This window comes from Myotis lucifugus, unplaced genomic scaffold, assembly GCF_000147115.1.
Source record: "Myotis lucifugus unplaced genomic scaffold, Myoluc2.0 scaffold_417, whole genome shotgun sequence".
Classification (NCBI taxonomy): domain Eukaryota; kingdom Metazoa; phylum Chordata; class Mammalia; order Chiroptera; family Vespertilionidae; genus Myotis; species Myotis lucifugus.
The window spans coordinates 270,758-288,267 of record NW_005871465.1 but is presented as its reverse complement, the minus strand read 5'-3'; the positions used below and the strand labels follow the sequence as shown (position 1 = coordinate 288,267).

Below are 17,510 nucleotides of genomic sequence, written 5' to 3'. Positions count from 1 at the left end.
GTTCACCTGCTTGTGACGTTCCCCTGCAAGAGACTGCAAGGTCCAGGCAAAGGACCTTGCCCTCCATCTCCTGCTGTTTCTACTCTCAGGGCAATACCTGGGCACAGCAGCTGCTCCACAAACATGTGCCAGTAAACTGTCCCTGGGGGAACCTCCCTGAGCCGGCGGGTGACCTGCGACAGACCCAGGATGACGGCAGACAGACAGACCCAGGATGACAGCAGACAGACCGACCCAGGATGACAGCAGACAGACAGACCCAGGATGGCAGCAGACAGACAGACCCAGGATGGCGGCAGACAGACAGACCCAGGATGGCAGCAGACAGACAGACCCAGGATGGCGGAGACAGACAGACCCAGGATGACAGCAGACAGACAGACCCAGGATGGCAGCAGACAGACAGACCCAGGATGGCAGCAGACAGACAGACCCAGGATGACGGCAGACAGACAGACCCAGGATGACAGCAGACAGACCCAGGATGGCGGCAGAGCTTCAGAGCTTGGGAACCTCCTGGCCTTACCCCCGGGGCCTGGCTGTTCAGTGCCGCCTTTGACTATGGGAGCTACAGTGCTAACCTTAAGGTGGAGCCCGGGACAGGGAATTTTTGGTTTTATTAGCCAGATTTTTTTATCGGCTTGTAATATAAGAAGCCCAAGTTTAAGCCTCCCTAAGTATTTAAAATAAGTGTATGGTATCTCATCAAGTGGAAGTACTGCACTTACTTAACCGACCCTCTGGCAGCCATGGAAACTGCCCCAGGTTTTTGCAGCTGTAAGGCCTGTGCTATAATCTTTCTCTGCAGCCATAATTATATGCAAGGATGGCTTCTCAGAATTGGAATTGCTGGATTGGACAGATGGCATGAACATTTTAAGGAACCTGATACCTTTTATAAATTTTCTTCCCACAGAAAGCTGTACGGCAGCCTGCCTCAGCGCACTGCAGCCAGCCCGGCTCGCCTCGGTCAACCTGGCGGCAGAGCAAGCTCCCTCTGTTCTCATTTGCACTTCTTTGATTACTGGGGAGAGTGAACTTCCCTGAGACCCAACAATATTGACATCAGGCCAATTAACAATCCTTTAATAGCCTTTATTTTATTTACTTAATCTTTATTGCTGAAAGTATTACAATGTCCCCTTTCCCCCCATCAATCCCCTCCAGCCCACCCCTGCCCCCTACCCCAGGCCCTCACCACCCCACTGTCTGCGTCCGTGAGTTATGCATATATGCATACAAGTTCTTTGGTTGATTACCTTCCACCCACCCTCCCCTGTCTTTCCTCGGAGATTCCACACTGTCCCATGCTTCCATGTCATCAGTTTGTTATTAGATTCCATGTATGAGTGCGATCATGTGATACTTGTCTTTCTCTGACTGGCTTATTTTACTTAGCGTGATGCTCTCCAGGTCCCTCCATGCTGTCTCAACGGGTAAGAGATCCTTCTTTTTTACAGCTGCATAGTATTCCATAGTATAAATGCACCACAGCTTTTTATCCACTCATCTACTGATGGGCTGTTTCCAGATCTTAGCTATTGGAAATTGTGCTGCTATGAACATAGGGGTGCATACATTCTTTCTGATGGGTGTTTTGGGATTCTTAGGATATATTCCTACAAGTGGGATCACTGGGTCAAATGGAGTTCCATATTTAATTTTTTTTAATAAGTTACTTTAAAAATATATATTTTATTGATTTTTTACAGAGAGGAAGAGAGAAGGATAGAGAGCTAGAAACATTGATGAGAGAGAAGCATCAATCAGCTGCCTCCTGTACACCCCCTATTGGGGATGTGCCTGCAACCAAGGTACATGCCCTTGACGGGAATTGAACCTGGGACCCTTCAGTCCCCAGGCCGATGCTCTATCCACTGAGCCAAATGGGCTAGGGCCATATTTAATTTTTTTGAGGAAACTCCACAATGTTTTCCATAGTGGCTGCACTAACCGTGACTGCATTCCCACAGCAGTGCACAGGGTTCCCTATAATGGCCTTTAAATGTTCGAGTGCGTCTCCCGCTTTAAGGTCAGAAGCTTAGGAATGTTAAGCTGTGTGAGGAAGGCATGTTGGAAGCCGAGACAGGCTGAGCCCCAGGACTCCTGGCTGTCAGCCACGGTGGGAAGGCCGAGGGGAAGTTCTTGAAGGAAATTTAAAGTGCTGCTCCAGTGAACATACAGATGGTAAGAAAGTGAAACTCTTATTGCGAATGTGGAAAAGTTTAGTGGTGTTGATGGCTCAAACCAGCCACAGCCTTCCCTTAAGCCAGGGCTGGGGAATGTCTGGCCCGGCCAAGGCGTGAGGGGTGAGTTCATTAAATGTTTGACCAAACACAGCAGGCTCATTTCTAAGTTGGTAATTGCCTGTGGCCCACGAGTGTTATAAATACCCAAATGGCCCTTGGCAGAAAAAAGGCTCATCCTCCTTACAACAAAGCCTAACCCAGAGCCAGGCCCAGCTCTGTGAAGGCCGAGAGGTGAGAAGCTGAAGAAAACTTGAAGCAGCAGGTTTGAAAGGACTGACTCCAATTTTGGAAAAAATTCTACTCTGAGTCTAACGCTATCAAACAGCATCACATGTTACAGAGAAATCATTCAGGAGAGGAAGAGGCCAGCTGAGCAGATAACTTCATTGTCGTCTCATTTTGAAGAACTGCCACCCTGATCAGTCAACAGCCATCAACAGTGAGGCAAAAACTGTCGCCAGCAGAAAGATTATGACATTTTTTAGCAATAAAGTATTTTTAAATTAAACACATTGCTTTTTAAATTTATTACTATTTTAAAATATATTTTATTGATGTTAGAGAGGAAGGGAGAGGGAGAGAGCGATAGAAACATCAATGAGAGAGAATCACTGATTGGCTGCCTCCTGCACACTCCTACTGGGGACCGACCCTGCAACCCAGGCATGTGGCCCTTGGCTGGAATGGAACCTGAGGCCGACGCTTTATCCATTGAGCCAAACCTGCTAGAGCTAATTTATTATTTTTTTATTATTTTTACAATATATTTTTATTGATTTGAGAGGGAGAGGGAGAGATAGAAGCATCAGTTCCAGCCCTGCCTAGGAATGGAACCGTGACCTCCTGCTCAACCACTGAGCCGTGCCGGCTGGGCTGTTTCGTTTGTTTGTTTTTGTTTTTAAGACATAATGTGACTGTATACTTAGACTATAGTATAGTTTACGTAAGCATAACTTTTATGTGCACTGGGAAACCAAAAAATTCATGCGACTGTTGTACGAAGTTATCAACTTTATTGAGGTGAGGTAGTCTAGAACCAAACCTGCAACATCTATAACGTACGGCTGTAAAACATTGGAACTATTCAGACCTAAAGTATCTGGCTCTAGCTGGTTTGGCTCAGTGGATAGAGCGTCAGCCCAAGGACTGAAGGGTCCTGGGTTCGATTCTGGTCAAGGGAACCTTCATTGCAGGTTCCCCAGCCCTGGTGGGGGTGCAGGAGGCAACTAATTGATGTGTCTCTCACATTGATGTTTCTCTGTCTCTTCCTCTCCCTTCCACTCTCTCTAAAAATCAATGGAAAAATATCCTCAGGTGAGGATTAAGAAAAAAAAAATAGAAAAAGAAAGAAAGAAAAGACTGGTCCAACTGTTAGAGCAGAGTAAGAGCTAGGAAAATCCTAGGACAAGCAGAATAGGGACCCTGAGACTGATAGTTAAACAGTAATTTGTGCCCACCTAGTAAATCCTATAACCAAGAACACTTAAGAGTAAGTGGTTTGTGCCTGGCCAGTGTGGTTGAGCGTTAACTCATGAACCAAGAGGTCCCAGGTTCAATTCCTGGCCAGGGCACATGCCTGGGTTGTGGGCTTGATCCCCAGTAGGGGGCATGCAGGAGGCAACCAATCGATGTTTCTCTCATCAATCTTTCCATCTATCTCCCTTTCTCTCTCTCTTAAAAAAAAAAAAAAAAGTAAATGGTCTGCACTTCTCCTCCCCAACCAGAGGGTAAATAGCTTAAATCCTCTCCACAGGGAGACAGATAACAGAAATCCAATTAAGTGCCATTAGCTAACCACACCAACAGACAGACACATTATGCGCATAAGGCTGATGAATATTCTATCCATCCATCCCCAAGACCTCCCCTAAGTGCCCAGCCTTTAAACCCCTGAAAACGAAGGTCCCACTGGGCTCTCTCCTCCCGGAGCACACCGAGCCATTCCCTTTCCTCCTCCTTCCCTCACAGGCATGTACACCCTGGTCTCCGACATGAAGCTTGCAACCAGGGGAGCAATGGGCAGCGGCAGCTTAGCCCGGGCCAACCCCCTGAGCCTGTCCGTCTCCAAGGCCCCCTTTTCTCTGACTTCCCAGCCCAGGTTCTGCTGCTGCTTCTATGCCCTGCCTTGCTTCACTCTCCGAGGTATATTTTGCTTTAATCAATTCTTGTTTGCTTTTCTACACTTTGTCTCTTGATTGAAATTTTTCCCTCAAGAAGATAAGAACGGAGATCTTCCCTCACAATAGACATGAAGACATGGGAGAGCCCGAGTGACGTCAGTTCTAATTTCATATCTACCTTCAAATACCAGAAGTTACTCTGAGGTAAACCAAACCAAACCCCGCCCCTATGCTCAGTAAGAAAACAGTGAAATCACAAAAGAAAACCAGCTACCCAACAAAGCAGTCACGGCCCACACCACTGCCCACCCTGCAGGCACTGCCATGTTAAGTCAATACACAGGCAGTTTCCATTCTAGCAAAATACTTTTATTATTTTATAATAATAAAACGAGAGCCAGGATTTCTTTTTGGTGTATACCAGAGTTAAGGGAAGTAGAAGAACAAGGGGATTAATAGGATTTTTATGTACTCTGATGACAATAAAAAGTTAATACCAATTGTTTGTCATAAAACTTATCATAGCTCCCCAGAACACATATATAAAGAATCATAGTTTAAAAATCTATAAAAGTAAAAAATATACAGTCAGAAGCTCTAACACTTATTCCATCTTTAATATAAAATTGTAAACATTTATTTACACAAAGCAAATGTGTTTAACAAAAGTCCGAGCACCCTTTTGAGTCATGGCTCCTGGAAGATGGGGGGAGGGAGTTTGCACTGCAGGGAGTCCTCTCCTCCCCAGCTACCCAAAAACCAGGTTCATAAATAAAGCCGGGCAGCTCCCTGGGGGGACCCCAAGCATCACATTTTATTGCTCTGACACTACAGCAGTGAGAAGCCTGCTGTCTATCTAGGTGGCCCGGGACTAAGGCTGGGACAGCCTCCCCCGGAGGGAGGTGGAGTGCCCTGGGGACAGAGGTGAGCAGCAGCCAGAGGGAGACCAGAGAGGAACAAGGGCCCATCATTAGCCTTCACCCACTATTTTTGGTAGAAAACCTGCTGAAGTCACCCTCTTCCCCTTCAAACTGGGGAACTAATTCAGAGGGTGGAGTCTTCACTGGCTCTATGATTCACTCATTCCCTTCTTCAAAAGCTAAATTCAGTATCAGGGAAAGGCAGGGAGGGCAGTTAAAGGGGAAATGGCCCAACAACACCATTTGTGGTGAAAAATGGCTATTAGAGAAGAGGATCTGACGGCTGGTGCAAATCATTACCATATGTGTACAACGCCCAACCCTTCATCCCAGCCACTCAGGCTGGTCGCACAAATCTGTTCCTTGGTCAGTTCTTTACGTAGGACGCTCCTTGAATGAACCATTTGGAGACTCCAGGGAAATGGAGCTGCGGTTTCTCGAGACCACTCTGCATACAGCCACTCTTCCACGGACCGCTTTCTCTCCATCACTGTGAAAGGGTCTCACCCTGTGCTGACCACTTTGCTTTCTTAAACCAAAGTGCTCTCTCCACCTTCATTTTCCACAAGCAGCCCACTCTTAGCTTAGGCAAGTCCATTCATTCACAGACCTTACAGAGAAATCCCCCTGAATCTTTAGAAAGGACATGTTAGTGTTATAAAGCAATTACCTTTAAAAGTGCAATCATCTGACGTGGCAGTGGCAAGAGTAAGAACAAGTGGAGTTCAGGGCCTCCCTGCAGAACAGGGCACGCCTTCCGCCTTCCGCCTTCCACCTTCGTTCTCCTTCCCCAAAGCCTTCCTTCTGGGGAGGGACCCCATCTCCCCGCAATGCTGAGTCTCCCTAAGGAACTGTAATGACTCTTTCCCCCTCCCATCTAGTAAACTAGATGTTCCAGTTGGGCTGGAGAAAAAGGAAGGGCAAGTGGGGTGAAGGAAAGACATCTGTGCACAACTCAATGATCACCTTCTAATCCATTAAATACACGCTGTCAGAGAAACTAACTGCAGAAGGTGGGAAAGTACAACAGAAGGGACACAGGAATCCTAATCATCCCACTCGGTGTTGAGCCCGGGGCCTGCTGCCAGGCATGGGAGGAAGGGTTCCTCCACCAGGGTCCCCAGAAGCACGCGCTCTGGGGGAGGGGCCCTGCCATCTCGCAGCATCCTGAGCCCCTGGCGCACGCAGCCACAGACTTACTTACAGAAAAGGTTTCCAGTGACACTCCCTGAAAGCTGACCAAGAGCAAGAATAAAAAAGGCTCTTCCAAGGAAGCCCTAGGTTTCCAATGCCACCCAATCAACTCAAACCACCACCTATTCTGCTTTAAACTTTAAAAAATTTCATCTTTTACTATGCTACAAATTGCAAGTAATTCTGCTATATAGTTTCAACAAAAACTTGTTCCCAGCATTAGGGCAAGTGGCACAGATTTTTATAAGCCTGACGTTGTGGGGTTTCACTGCTATAACTGTCATTTTTTTGGTCATTTGGATAGAAAACCAACTGTAGAACCCTGTCCTGCTGTCCCAACACCAGGTAATGACGCCAGCAGATGGCCTGGGGCCAGCCCGACAGACCACACCACTGGGTTGGAGTAGGGGGCTCTGCAGATCCTGGCCAGGTGGGGCCTCAGCCTCAGCCTTTGCTCTACCCACCCAGCACACCGGGCTGTGAGCTTTTGGTCCAAATAGTTGCTCATTGTTGAATATGAGAACAAAAATACAGGATGTATGAACACTGAAAACATCATAAATCCTCCCATTACTGAGGCCCCAAAAGGTCGTCCAAATCATTCATCCACTCTTCCGAAGTCCTGTTCTTCAGCAGGGAGTCGATCAGATCGGCGTCCCCAGCCATGCTGGACAGCCCGCTGCTACCCGGCTGCCCGCTATAGGCAAAGGGCAGCTCCTGGCCCGAAGTCCGCACAGGGTAGGTTTGGGTGCAGTGCAGCCCTGCCCGGCCGCCCATGGGTGGGGCAGGGCTCTGGCTGAAGGCCCCCAGGTCAGGCCCACCAGGGCTCAGGCCTGGCAAGCCCTGTTGTGGGGCTCCCTGGGGAGGTGCTGGGGCGGGGGCACTGGTCCTCTGCTGCGCACTCACGGGAGTCAACATGGGCCCCGCTGCAGCTGCTGAGCTCATGGGGGCCATGGGCCTACTGGGCATCGTCTGGGAGAACTGCGGGCTGGACATTTTCAGGTGGGCCTGCTGCATGTGGAAACTGGAGGCTGCCGTGAAAGGGCTTATGGTGTTGCTTCCTGGGGTCTGGCCACTCAGGTTCGGCATTCCCTGATGTTGCCAGGAAGGATTCTGGCCTCCCATGGCTGCCGACACCCTTGGGACCTGTGGCTTAGTTAAACCAGAGTTCAGGGTCCCCTTATTGTGCTGCTGGGAGAGGCCAGAGCTCCCCAGAGAGTTCTGTCCATAGGCAGCTGAGACTGAGGTGTTCTGGCCCATGCTGGTCTGCCGTGGAATGTGGGCATGTCCATTGGTGGCCTGTGGTGGGGGCTGGGCAACTATCTGGGTTATGCCAGAGGCCATGCCATAGAGGCTGCCCTGCGGCATGCTCTGGGAGCCAGTGAACTGAACGACACCCCGATCCTGCTGGCCTGAGTTGGAGGAGAGAGAGGAACCTGACGAGTGTCCAGGGCCCATTGGCATCAAATTCCCGGCCTGAGGGAATCCTCGAGGACAGCTGGAGTTCGACGGACCCAAGTTGTTCATGCCAGGCACGGCGGCAGAAGAGCCTGGAAGACAGAGAAGATTCTGTCAATCAAGTTGGCATTTCTTGGCCACCCAAGGTGCAGCTGCCAGCCTATGGGCACGAACAGCAGAATCAGAAATCCAGTGGGACCTCAAAGAAGAGAGCCTGTGGCCAGGGGCAGCGTCTGCAGCAATGAGGAGATTCAGACGGGTGCAGAGGAAGGGCAAAGCCAGGACAGAGAAGCCAGTGGACTTGACCGGCTCACCCTCCGAGGCCCACCAATCTCTGCTCTGTGCAGGCCCTATGCTAGGCACTGGGGGCTCCAAGGATCCACCTCAGGACCTGCCTTTGGGAGGTGAAGACTCCATGTGCTGTGACAGGGTTACAACAAAGGCCAGGCAGCGGGCTGTGGGAGCACAGGGGATGAAAGCTCAATGCCTGGGAGACTTGGGGAAGGCTTCAGAGAGATGGTGACGAATATGTTAGCTTTTAAAAGGGTAGACATGCCCGACTGGTGTGGCTCAGTGGTTGAGTGTCAACATATGAATCAGGCCCTAGCTGGTTTAGCTCAGTGGATAGAGCATCAGCCTGTGGACTGAAGGGTCCCCGGGTTCAATTCTGGTCAAGGGCACATGCCAGGTTGCAGGCTCGATCCCCAGTAGGGACATGCAGGAAGCAGCTGATCAGTGATTCTCTCTTATCTTTGATGTTTTTGTCTCTCTCTCCCTTCCTCTCTGAAATCAATTAAAAATATATTTAAAAAAAACAAAAATATGAATCAGGAGACTGCAGTTAGATTCCCAGTCAGGGCACATGCCCGGGCTGGGGGATTTGATCCCCAGTAGGGGGCGTGCAGAAGGCAGCCGATCACTGATTCTTTCTCATCACTGATGTTTCTCTCTCCCTCCCTCTCTCCCTTCCTCTCTGAAATCAATAAAAAAATTTTAAAAAGTTCTACTGCTAAGCAAAGTAAATACTCATCTATTAAAAAAAAAGGGGGGGGTAGACAGAAGTTTAGCAGTTTGGAGAAACAGTATTCTAGAAATAGAGAAGAGTGTATGCAAAGGTATGAAGTTATGAAAGGCAGGCTGTGTGGGGAAGTCTGTGGCTGGGCTGTGGCGAAAGTATCCAGCTGGTTAGAGACAAAACTGAAGAGACAGCCTCAGCCAGATCCAGAAGAGCTGAGGCTGCCATGGGAAGGGCAGGGCTGCAAAGCCAAAAGGTAACTGGACTGTGACTGTGGTTTAGACCCTGCTGGGCAGCTGTTAAAATCACTTAGGTGAGGGGTGCACACAAATGTGTCCCCCCCCTTCCCTCCCCCCCAGGGGTGACAGAATGCTTGAGCTTATTCTTCACGGCATAGACCCTCAGGGAACAGAGCAGTCTAGACTGCAATCAACAGGCATTTATAGAGCACCTGCTCTGTGGTGGGCGCTGTCCTGAGGAGACAGCAAGAAATGTGACAGACAGGTTCTGTCCTTTGTCCTCAGGGAACTTGCTGTCTGGACCTCTGCCCTAAGCAATGGATTCATGGTGACAACACTAACTGAGGCGGGTTTTTGTGGGCAGGAGAGCGACTGTTCAGGGGTTGGCCTTACCTGAGCACCTTGTTGCTCCTCTCACTCTCTCCACTTGCACCTAACTAAAAACTGGGTGGAGGAAGAAAGTCTATTTCACTCCCACTGACAGCCCACAACAACAACAGATGGGATGAAGGCAGGAAAGCTGGCTAAGACCCAGGCTTCTGCGATGCCTGCTGACCTCAACTCCTCAGTCCTGGTCAATGCACATAAAACTCCCCTGGGCTCTTCCAGAATGCACAGCTGTGGTCCGTTTCTCTGGGACACTACAGTGAGAGTCACTGACCAAGAAAAGGACAGGTTTTGAAGATATTCCGAGAAGAGCAGACCACATTTCCTTGCATCTGTCAACTGTCATCTCTATGTATTTCTAGAGTGACAGCCTGAGCAGTGGCAGCCAGGTTCCCTTGCATATCTGACACGTGACAGCTGAGACCCCTCAGAGTGCTTCCTTCCTTTCCTGGTCAGCTGTCCAGGGCTGATGCTGCCACTTGTGTCACCAAAGTGAGCAGAAAGGAAAAAAGAAGCAAAGCCCACACAAGTGCATTAAGTGTCTCCTTATCTGGAAACTTGGAGAGGTCATTTTGCTGAAGCAAAGAACTTTCTTAAGAATTACAGAAATGGTGCCAGAAGATGGTTTGACTTTGGATGGTGGGCACACAGTGCAATATCTAGGTAACATATCATAGAAATGTACACCTGACACCTATATGAGCCTATAAACTAATGTCACCCCAATATCCTATATAATAAAAGCCTATTATGCTAAGTGTCCAGTCATCTACTCAACCAATCAAAGCGTAATAGGCTAATGATATGCTAAGGCCACTCAACTGCTCGCTATGACGTGCACTGACCACCAGGGGGCAGATGCTCAGCTTGCTGCTGGGGTCGGCCCATCAGGACTGAGTGAGATGGGCCAGACATGCCCTGGAGCCCTCCTGTGGCCCCTCCCCGGCCCGATCGTGCACCAGTGGGGTCCCTCGGCTTGGCCTGCACCTCTTGCAATCCGGGACTCCTTGGGGGATGATGGAGAGCCGGTTTCAGCCCGATCCCCCAGGTCACTCCCCTTGGGAGGGTGCCAGACGCAGGGCTCACAGCTGACAAGCGCTGCTGTGGCAGTGCGAGCCTCTCCTGATCGGGTCTGATTGGGAACGAGCCCACAGCAGGCACAGTGGGGCCAGGATGAGCGGGAGCAGCAGGTAGGAGCTGCAGGCAGCGTTGGACTGTGGGTTCCGGCCCGATCCCCGTAGGCTACCCAGAGGGGGTCCCACACGTGCACAAATTTGTGCACTGGGTCTCTAGTATTTAATAAAATTAAAAGAATTACAGAAGCCATTTCCTACTGATAAGGTATCTTCCAACTAGACATGATTTTGCTTCAAAAGATTGTATAGCCAGGGACACAGCCAAAGTACTTAGCCGAAGTGGTCTGCCTCTCTGACCCTCTTCTGGCCCGCAGGGTGACTAGAAAGCAGGCTCCGTAGGCAGACTGAAGTTTATATGAGCAAAGTAAACTCAGAGCACCTAGCAGAAAGCTAGGCAGACAGCAGGAACTCAGCACGAGTGGAACAGACCACCTGCTCTGGGCATGCCTACCTTCCCCTGCCCCACTCCATCACCCAGATGCCCCCTCACCTGTGAACTGCCCAACTTGCTGTGGGAAGGTGCTCTGTGTCGGGTCTTGGTACTGGGGTGGTGGGCGGGTCAGATGGCGCTGAAACTGCTGTTTCTCCTAGAAAATTCCAAGAACAGAACAAAGTAAGACCCACACATAAAAGAAAAACAGTGTTAGATCAGAGAAAAGAAAACTGTCCAGGCTTGTTACTCACAGACAGACTCCTGAGGACTATCTCATATAATGCTCACAATCTCATTTTGGGGATTTTTAATAAACACTATGAGGCCTAGCCGGTTTTCTCAGTGGTTAGAGCATTGACCCACAGACTGAAGGGTCACGGGTTCAATTCCAGTCAAAGGCATATATCTCAGTTGCAGGCTCGATTCCCTGGTGGGGCTCATGTAGGAGGCAACTGATCAATATGCCTCTCTCACATCGATGTTTCTCTCTCTGTCTCTCCTCTCTCTTCCACTCTCTCTGGAAAAATCAATGGGAAAAAAATATCCTCAGATGAGGATTAAAAACAAACAAACAAACAAACAAACAAAATCACTCTGAAGCACAAGGATGGGGCTGAGCTAAGGAGCAATAATTAAAAAAAGGAAAGGTGAGTTTTTAAAAAAGGAGGGCAGATCAGGAAGATACAGATCAAAAAAGCCACATGGTATACCACTGCACAGGCACTAGACGGCTAGAATAACAAAGACAAGTGTGGGGAAGATGTGGAGAAACCGGCACGTTCATACACTCTGTGGGCATGTAAAATGGTGTAGCTACTTTGTAGAACAGTCTGGCAATTCTTCAAAAGGTAAACACAAGAGTTACCATAGGACCCAGCAATTCCACCCCTAGATATACACTCAGAGAGCTGAAAACCTATGTCCACAAAAAGTTCAGGAAACAACCCAACTGTACCAACAGATAAACTGAGCCATAAAATATGACATATTCATACAACAAAATATTATTCAGTCATAAAAAGCAGGAAAATAATGATACATGCTACAACAAGGTTGAACCTTGGATCCTCTTACATGAAATATTCACAAATAGGAAAAACTATAGAGACAGAAAGTAGATTAGTGGTTGCCTAGGCCTGGAAGATGGGGGAAATAACTTTTAATGAATTTAGGGTTTAGGGTTTCTTTTTTAAAAAATATATTATTATTGCCCTAGCCGGTTTGGCTCAGTGGATAGAGTGCCGGCCTGCAAACTGAAAGGTCCCAGGTTCGATTCCGGTCAAGGGCACATGCCCGGGTTGTGGGCTCGATTCCCAGTGGGGGACTTGCAGGAGGCAGCCAATCAATGATTCTCTCTCATCATGGATGTTTCTATCTCTCTGTCCCTCTTCCTTCCTCTCTGAAATCAATCAAAATATACTTAAAATAAAAAATATATTATTATTGATTTCAGAGAGGAAGGGAGAGGGAGAGAAAGATAGAAACATGAGTGATGAGAGACAATCATTGATGGGCTGCCTCCTGCACATCCCACAACCCCGGCACATGCCCTGATCAGGAATCACACCATGATCTCTTGGTTCATAGGTTGATGCTCAACCATTGAGCCATGCCAGCTGGGTAGGTTTTCTTTTTAGGTGATAAAATGTTCCAAAACTATAGTGATTATTGCATAACTCTGAATATACTAGAAACTATGGAATTATTCACTTTAAATGGGTTACTTGTGTGTCATGTATAAAGCTGTTATTTAAAAAACAGCAGAACCGAGGTAGTGATGTGGGTTTCAAAGTCATTCTCAATCAACTTGAACTACTGGATGGCTAGTTTTTCTCTTATGTTCTTTTTTTTTTTTTTTTTTTTAAATCCTCATCCAAGCATATTTTTCCATTTATCTTTAGAGAGTGGAAGGAAGGAGGAGGGAGAGAGAGAGAGAAAAAAACATTGACTGGCTGACTCCCGCACATGCCCCGACCAGGGCCAGGGAGGAAACTGCAACCGAGGTACGTGCCCTTGACTGGGAATCGAATCTGCAACGCTTTGATCTGTGGGCTGATGTTTTAACCATTGAACAACCCAGCCAGGGCTTCTCTTAAGTCTTAAAGATGTAATTTAAAATCCTGAGAACCTTGGCACCTTCACACTTTACTTGGTGACCAAGTGGATGAACTGTAGGACTTAGAGGGAGCTTGTTGGTCCTGACCCTACAACCCCAGGACCTCAGGCAGGTCTTCATTTCCCTGCTTCACACTCTTGACCTATCACAAACTCTACATTTACAACCAAGCTTGGCCCACAGTAAACTGACGGACTGGGAAGCTCAGTGCATTGGCAGCTGCCGACAAAGGATATGGAAAACTGTCCCAAACACATATAGTTTTAGCCACAGATTCTGCCTTCATTAATCCCTACTAAATGACATAAAAGCTGCTTCTGACACAGGCCACCACTGTCTGAGAAATGCCACTCACAGAACGGGGTTTAAAAGGGCAAAGCACTCTAATACCAAACATGCACCGAGCACATTCACATGGCACCCCGCTGAGCTCGTGGCCACTGCGGTGCCTTGGGAGGCAGGATGAGATGTGGGGGAGTGGAGGGGACGGGGACGGTTTTCTCCCACTTTTCTTTACCTGCTCTGCCAGAAGGTGCTGCTGCCTTTGCAAAAACTGCTGTTGGTGCAAATGCTTTTGCTGCTGCTCCCTCTGTTTTTGTTGATCCAAAAGCAACTGATGCTGCTTCATTACAGCTGCCTGCTGCTGGCCACTGAGATAGGGGGTGCTGCTGTGAGTGCTGGCCGCTGACACAGTGGGCGGCTGGGTCCCCACGCTGGAGGCCTGGGCTGGCACAGGGACGTTGGGAGGGTTCTGCTCCTGTCAACACAGAGAAGGGGGTTCCCGAGTCAGGTGGGACACGGTAAAGTCTGTAAGCCCTGATCAGAACAGAGGAGCTCCATCCGATGCGAGCCTAGCTCCCTGCAGATGACTACAGTGCAGCCACCCTACAGGGCTGGGCCGGAGACCAAGAGAGCAAACACCCGATTTCCAGGCCCAGTAAGGAACAGTTACTAGCAGCTTGCTAGCTTTGCTTCCTATGATTTGCCAGGGGCAAGGGTGTGATTTCACACTTAAGCGCATAGGTTTGCAATAGCTTCTGTAAGCAAGTATAGCTTATATATCTTTACTCACCAGGATGCACAAGTGCAGGTGGGCCCCAAGGAGGAGCGCTCAGAGGGGCTTTGGGTGAGGGAGACACACCATATTCTGGGTTTGCAAACCTTGGGTTACTGGGGATGGGGCTGTCCCTGAACTGCCCGGAATTGTTTTGTCTGCCCACTTATATACAACATTTTTCTGGGAAGAGACTGCTTGGATTTTGTCAAATACTTATGCTTAAAAAATACTAAGTATTGATGAGAACTTTAATGAATATTTTCAATTAATACATGGACCAAAAGTGAAAGTCATGTCAAAGATTATCACAATGTTATTGCAACATCACTACTTACATTTTAAAATAAAGAAGGGAAATTTAACTCAAAAAAGGAAAAGGGCAAAAAGCAATTATTATTTAGACAAGTTCAACTTCTTGAGCTCCTTTCTAGTCCTTATTCATTTGTATACTTAATCTGTACAAGATTCTAATCTTAGAGCAGACAGATTCTGATGTAACTTCCTCACCCCAATCTGCAGAAGCTCACGGGCTCCAAGAGCGCTTTGTGAGGTGCAAAGTGCTACTAAAATGGCAGTCATCACTGTGCCACTCTTTCTTTCTTTTTTTAAAAAATATATTCTATTGATTTTTTACAGAGAGGAAGGGAGAAGGATAGAGAGTTAGAAACATCGATGAGAGAGAAACATCGATCAGCTGCCTCCTGCACACCCACCACTGGGGATGTGCCCACAACCAAGGTACATGCCCTTGACGGGAATCGAACCTGGGATCCTTGAGTCCGCAGGCCGACCTCTATCCACTGAGCCAAACCGGTTAGGGCGCCACTCTTTCTTAAGGTTGCTGCTTGCTAGTGGCTATGCAGCAGTTTAATGGCTGACATAAGTGGAATTTTCAACATTTACACATGCATGCTCCTGTTGAAAGATGCATAAACTGCTTCTAGTTTTGGGCTATCAGATATAAACATGCAATGGATATCTGGTATATAACTTTCTCTTTGGGGAGATTATTTTTTGCAGGTTTATAATGTGCCAATGCTTATGAATGTTTTTATGGCTTATGAAAAATACATAATGACAAAATTACTTTCCAAAAGCACTGTGCCTAGTGAGCATGTCAGTCTCTTCATGCTATTACCAGCTACAAATACACAAAGGCACACATAAAGGTATTCACTGCAGGCTTGCTTACAGTAGTGAAGAACAGGAGACAATGCACGTTACACAACTGTTGTCACAAACTGTTAAAAAGTTTCTGCCGAAACCGGTTTGGCTCAGTGGATAGAGCGTTGGCCTGCGGACTGAAAGGTCCCAGGTTCGATTCCGGTCAAGGGCATGTACCTGGGTTGCGGGCACATCCCCATTAGGAGATGTGCAGGAGGCAGCTGATCGATGTTTCTCTCTCATCGATGTTTCTAACTCTCTATCTCTCTCCCTTCCTCTCTGTAAAAAATCAATAAAATATATTAAAAAAAAGTTTCAATGGGTCTGATGTGCAGATGTGGAAAACAGCCCAGGACACACTGTGGAGCAGGGGTCCTCAAACTATGGCCCGCGGGCCACATGCAAATACAAATACTGTATTTGTTCTCGTTTTGTTGTTTTACTTCAAAATAAGATATGTGCAGTGTGCATAGGAATTTGTTCATAGTTTTTTTTTAAACTATAGTCCGGCCCTCCAACGGTCTGAGGGACAGTGAACTGGCCCCCTGTTTAAAAAGTTTGAGGACCCCTGCTGTGGAGTGAGCAAAGGAAGTGTGCGCAACCTGTCTTGGAGGAAGCCAGGGACATCTGTTACTGTCTGAGGTCCAGCCATCAGAAGGCTCCCAGAGAGGAGGCATCTTAGAACATAGCTGAGCAGAGCAGAAGGGTAAATCATGACCATGACAGCACTGGCACATGACCATGCTCCCCCACAGAGCCAGGTGGTTCTGCTAGGCTTGTGCATAAGGACTAAAGAACCATGGAACTCAGAGAGGTTAAAAAGCAGCACTCACCTAAAAGGTTATAAGCTTACTAAAACTTAATAAAATATTTTGAACAAAGAGATCTGAAAAGTGGTTAAAAAGAAGAAGCCTTGCCCTAACCGGTTTGGCTCAGTGGATAGAGCGTCAGCCTGCAGACTCAAGGGTCCCAGGTTCGATTCCGGTCAAGGGCATGTACCTTGGTTGCAGGCACATCCCCAGTAGGGAGTGTGCAGGAGGCGGATGATCGATGTTTCTAACTCTCTATCCCTCTCCCTTCCTCTCTGTAAAAATTCAATAAAATATATTTAAAAAAAAAAAAAAAAAAAAGAAGAAGCCTCTAAGAAGCACATTAAGGCTGACCTTTACCTGCAAAATCCAGCCACAAATTACTTTGTGTAGCATAAAAGAAACACAAGACTAAGTGCAGGCGATTCCTCAAAATGTGTATAGTTAAAACCAAAGGAATTTTACCCTATTTTTGTTTATTAAGACTCAACCCAGGCCCGGCCAGGGCACATGCCCAGGTTGTGGAGCCGATCCCCAGTGGGAGTTGTGCAGGAGACAGCCAATCAATGATTGCTCTCATCACTGATGTTTCTATCTCTGTCCCTCTCCCTTCCTCTCTGAAATCAATAAAAAAATATATTTTAAAAAAAATATAAAAAAGACTCAACCTAGGTTTGCTTGATCAATTTTCACTTCCAAGGAGTCTAAGTGATAGGGGAGAGGGCATGTAATAGGAATAGGATCACAGTTGTTTAATGATTATTCACCTTACTGACTATAGATAAGAGGTTTTCTTACAGACCCAGGGAAATGAGGATGTGCTTCAAGAAGAAAAACAGAGCTGTAAAAAGATGAGACACCTTGGGGCCCAGATGGGGCCATTGCTCAGAAAAGAAAATGCATTTTGAGAACAGACAAAGGACAGGATGAAATTTGATTTTGTTGTCTGCCTGGACCCTGGCCCCCCTCTGGGAATTTGCCTCAGGAATGCTGACCATTCTCTAGTCCCAGGAACTGGCAGGAGCTGGGTTTTAACACCATTGAAAATTAACGACCTTGTCATGGGATTTTAAGACCCTGGAAGGAGACACATGGACCACAGACCCTGAAGCCCTTATCCTGCCCCTTCCCCTTGGCATGAAGCTTTCTTCCTTATCTATCTAATAAAAGGGTAATATGCTAATTAGACCGGGAGACTTCGGAGGTCCTTCAG

The 17,510-nt window shown here is 47.6% G+C and overlaps 1 protein-coding gene across 1 annotated transcript in view; it reads right to left on the bottom strand.

The window, feature by feature from the left end:
* Nucleotides 1-6,238: 6,238 nt before the first annotated feature.
* MAML1 (mastermind like transcriptional coactivator 1) overlaps nt 6,239-17,510 on the bottom strand; it is a 52,118-nt gene continuing 40,846 nt past the window's right edge. Inside the window, exons 4-6 of the mRNA XM_014467853.2 lie at nt 13,785-14,024; nt 11,209-11,305; nt 6,239-8,033 (exon numbers count right to left, since the gene is read on the bottom strand). Coding sequence (XP_014323339.2) covers nt 7,054-8,033; nt 11,209-11,305; nt 13,785-14,024 — 1,317 coding nt within the window. The 3' untranslated portion in view covers nt 6,239-7,053. The remainder of the gene's footprint in view (nt 8,034-11,208; nt 11,306-13,784; nt 14,025-17,510) is intronic.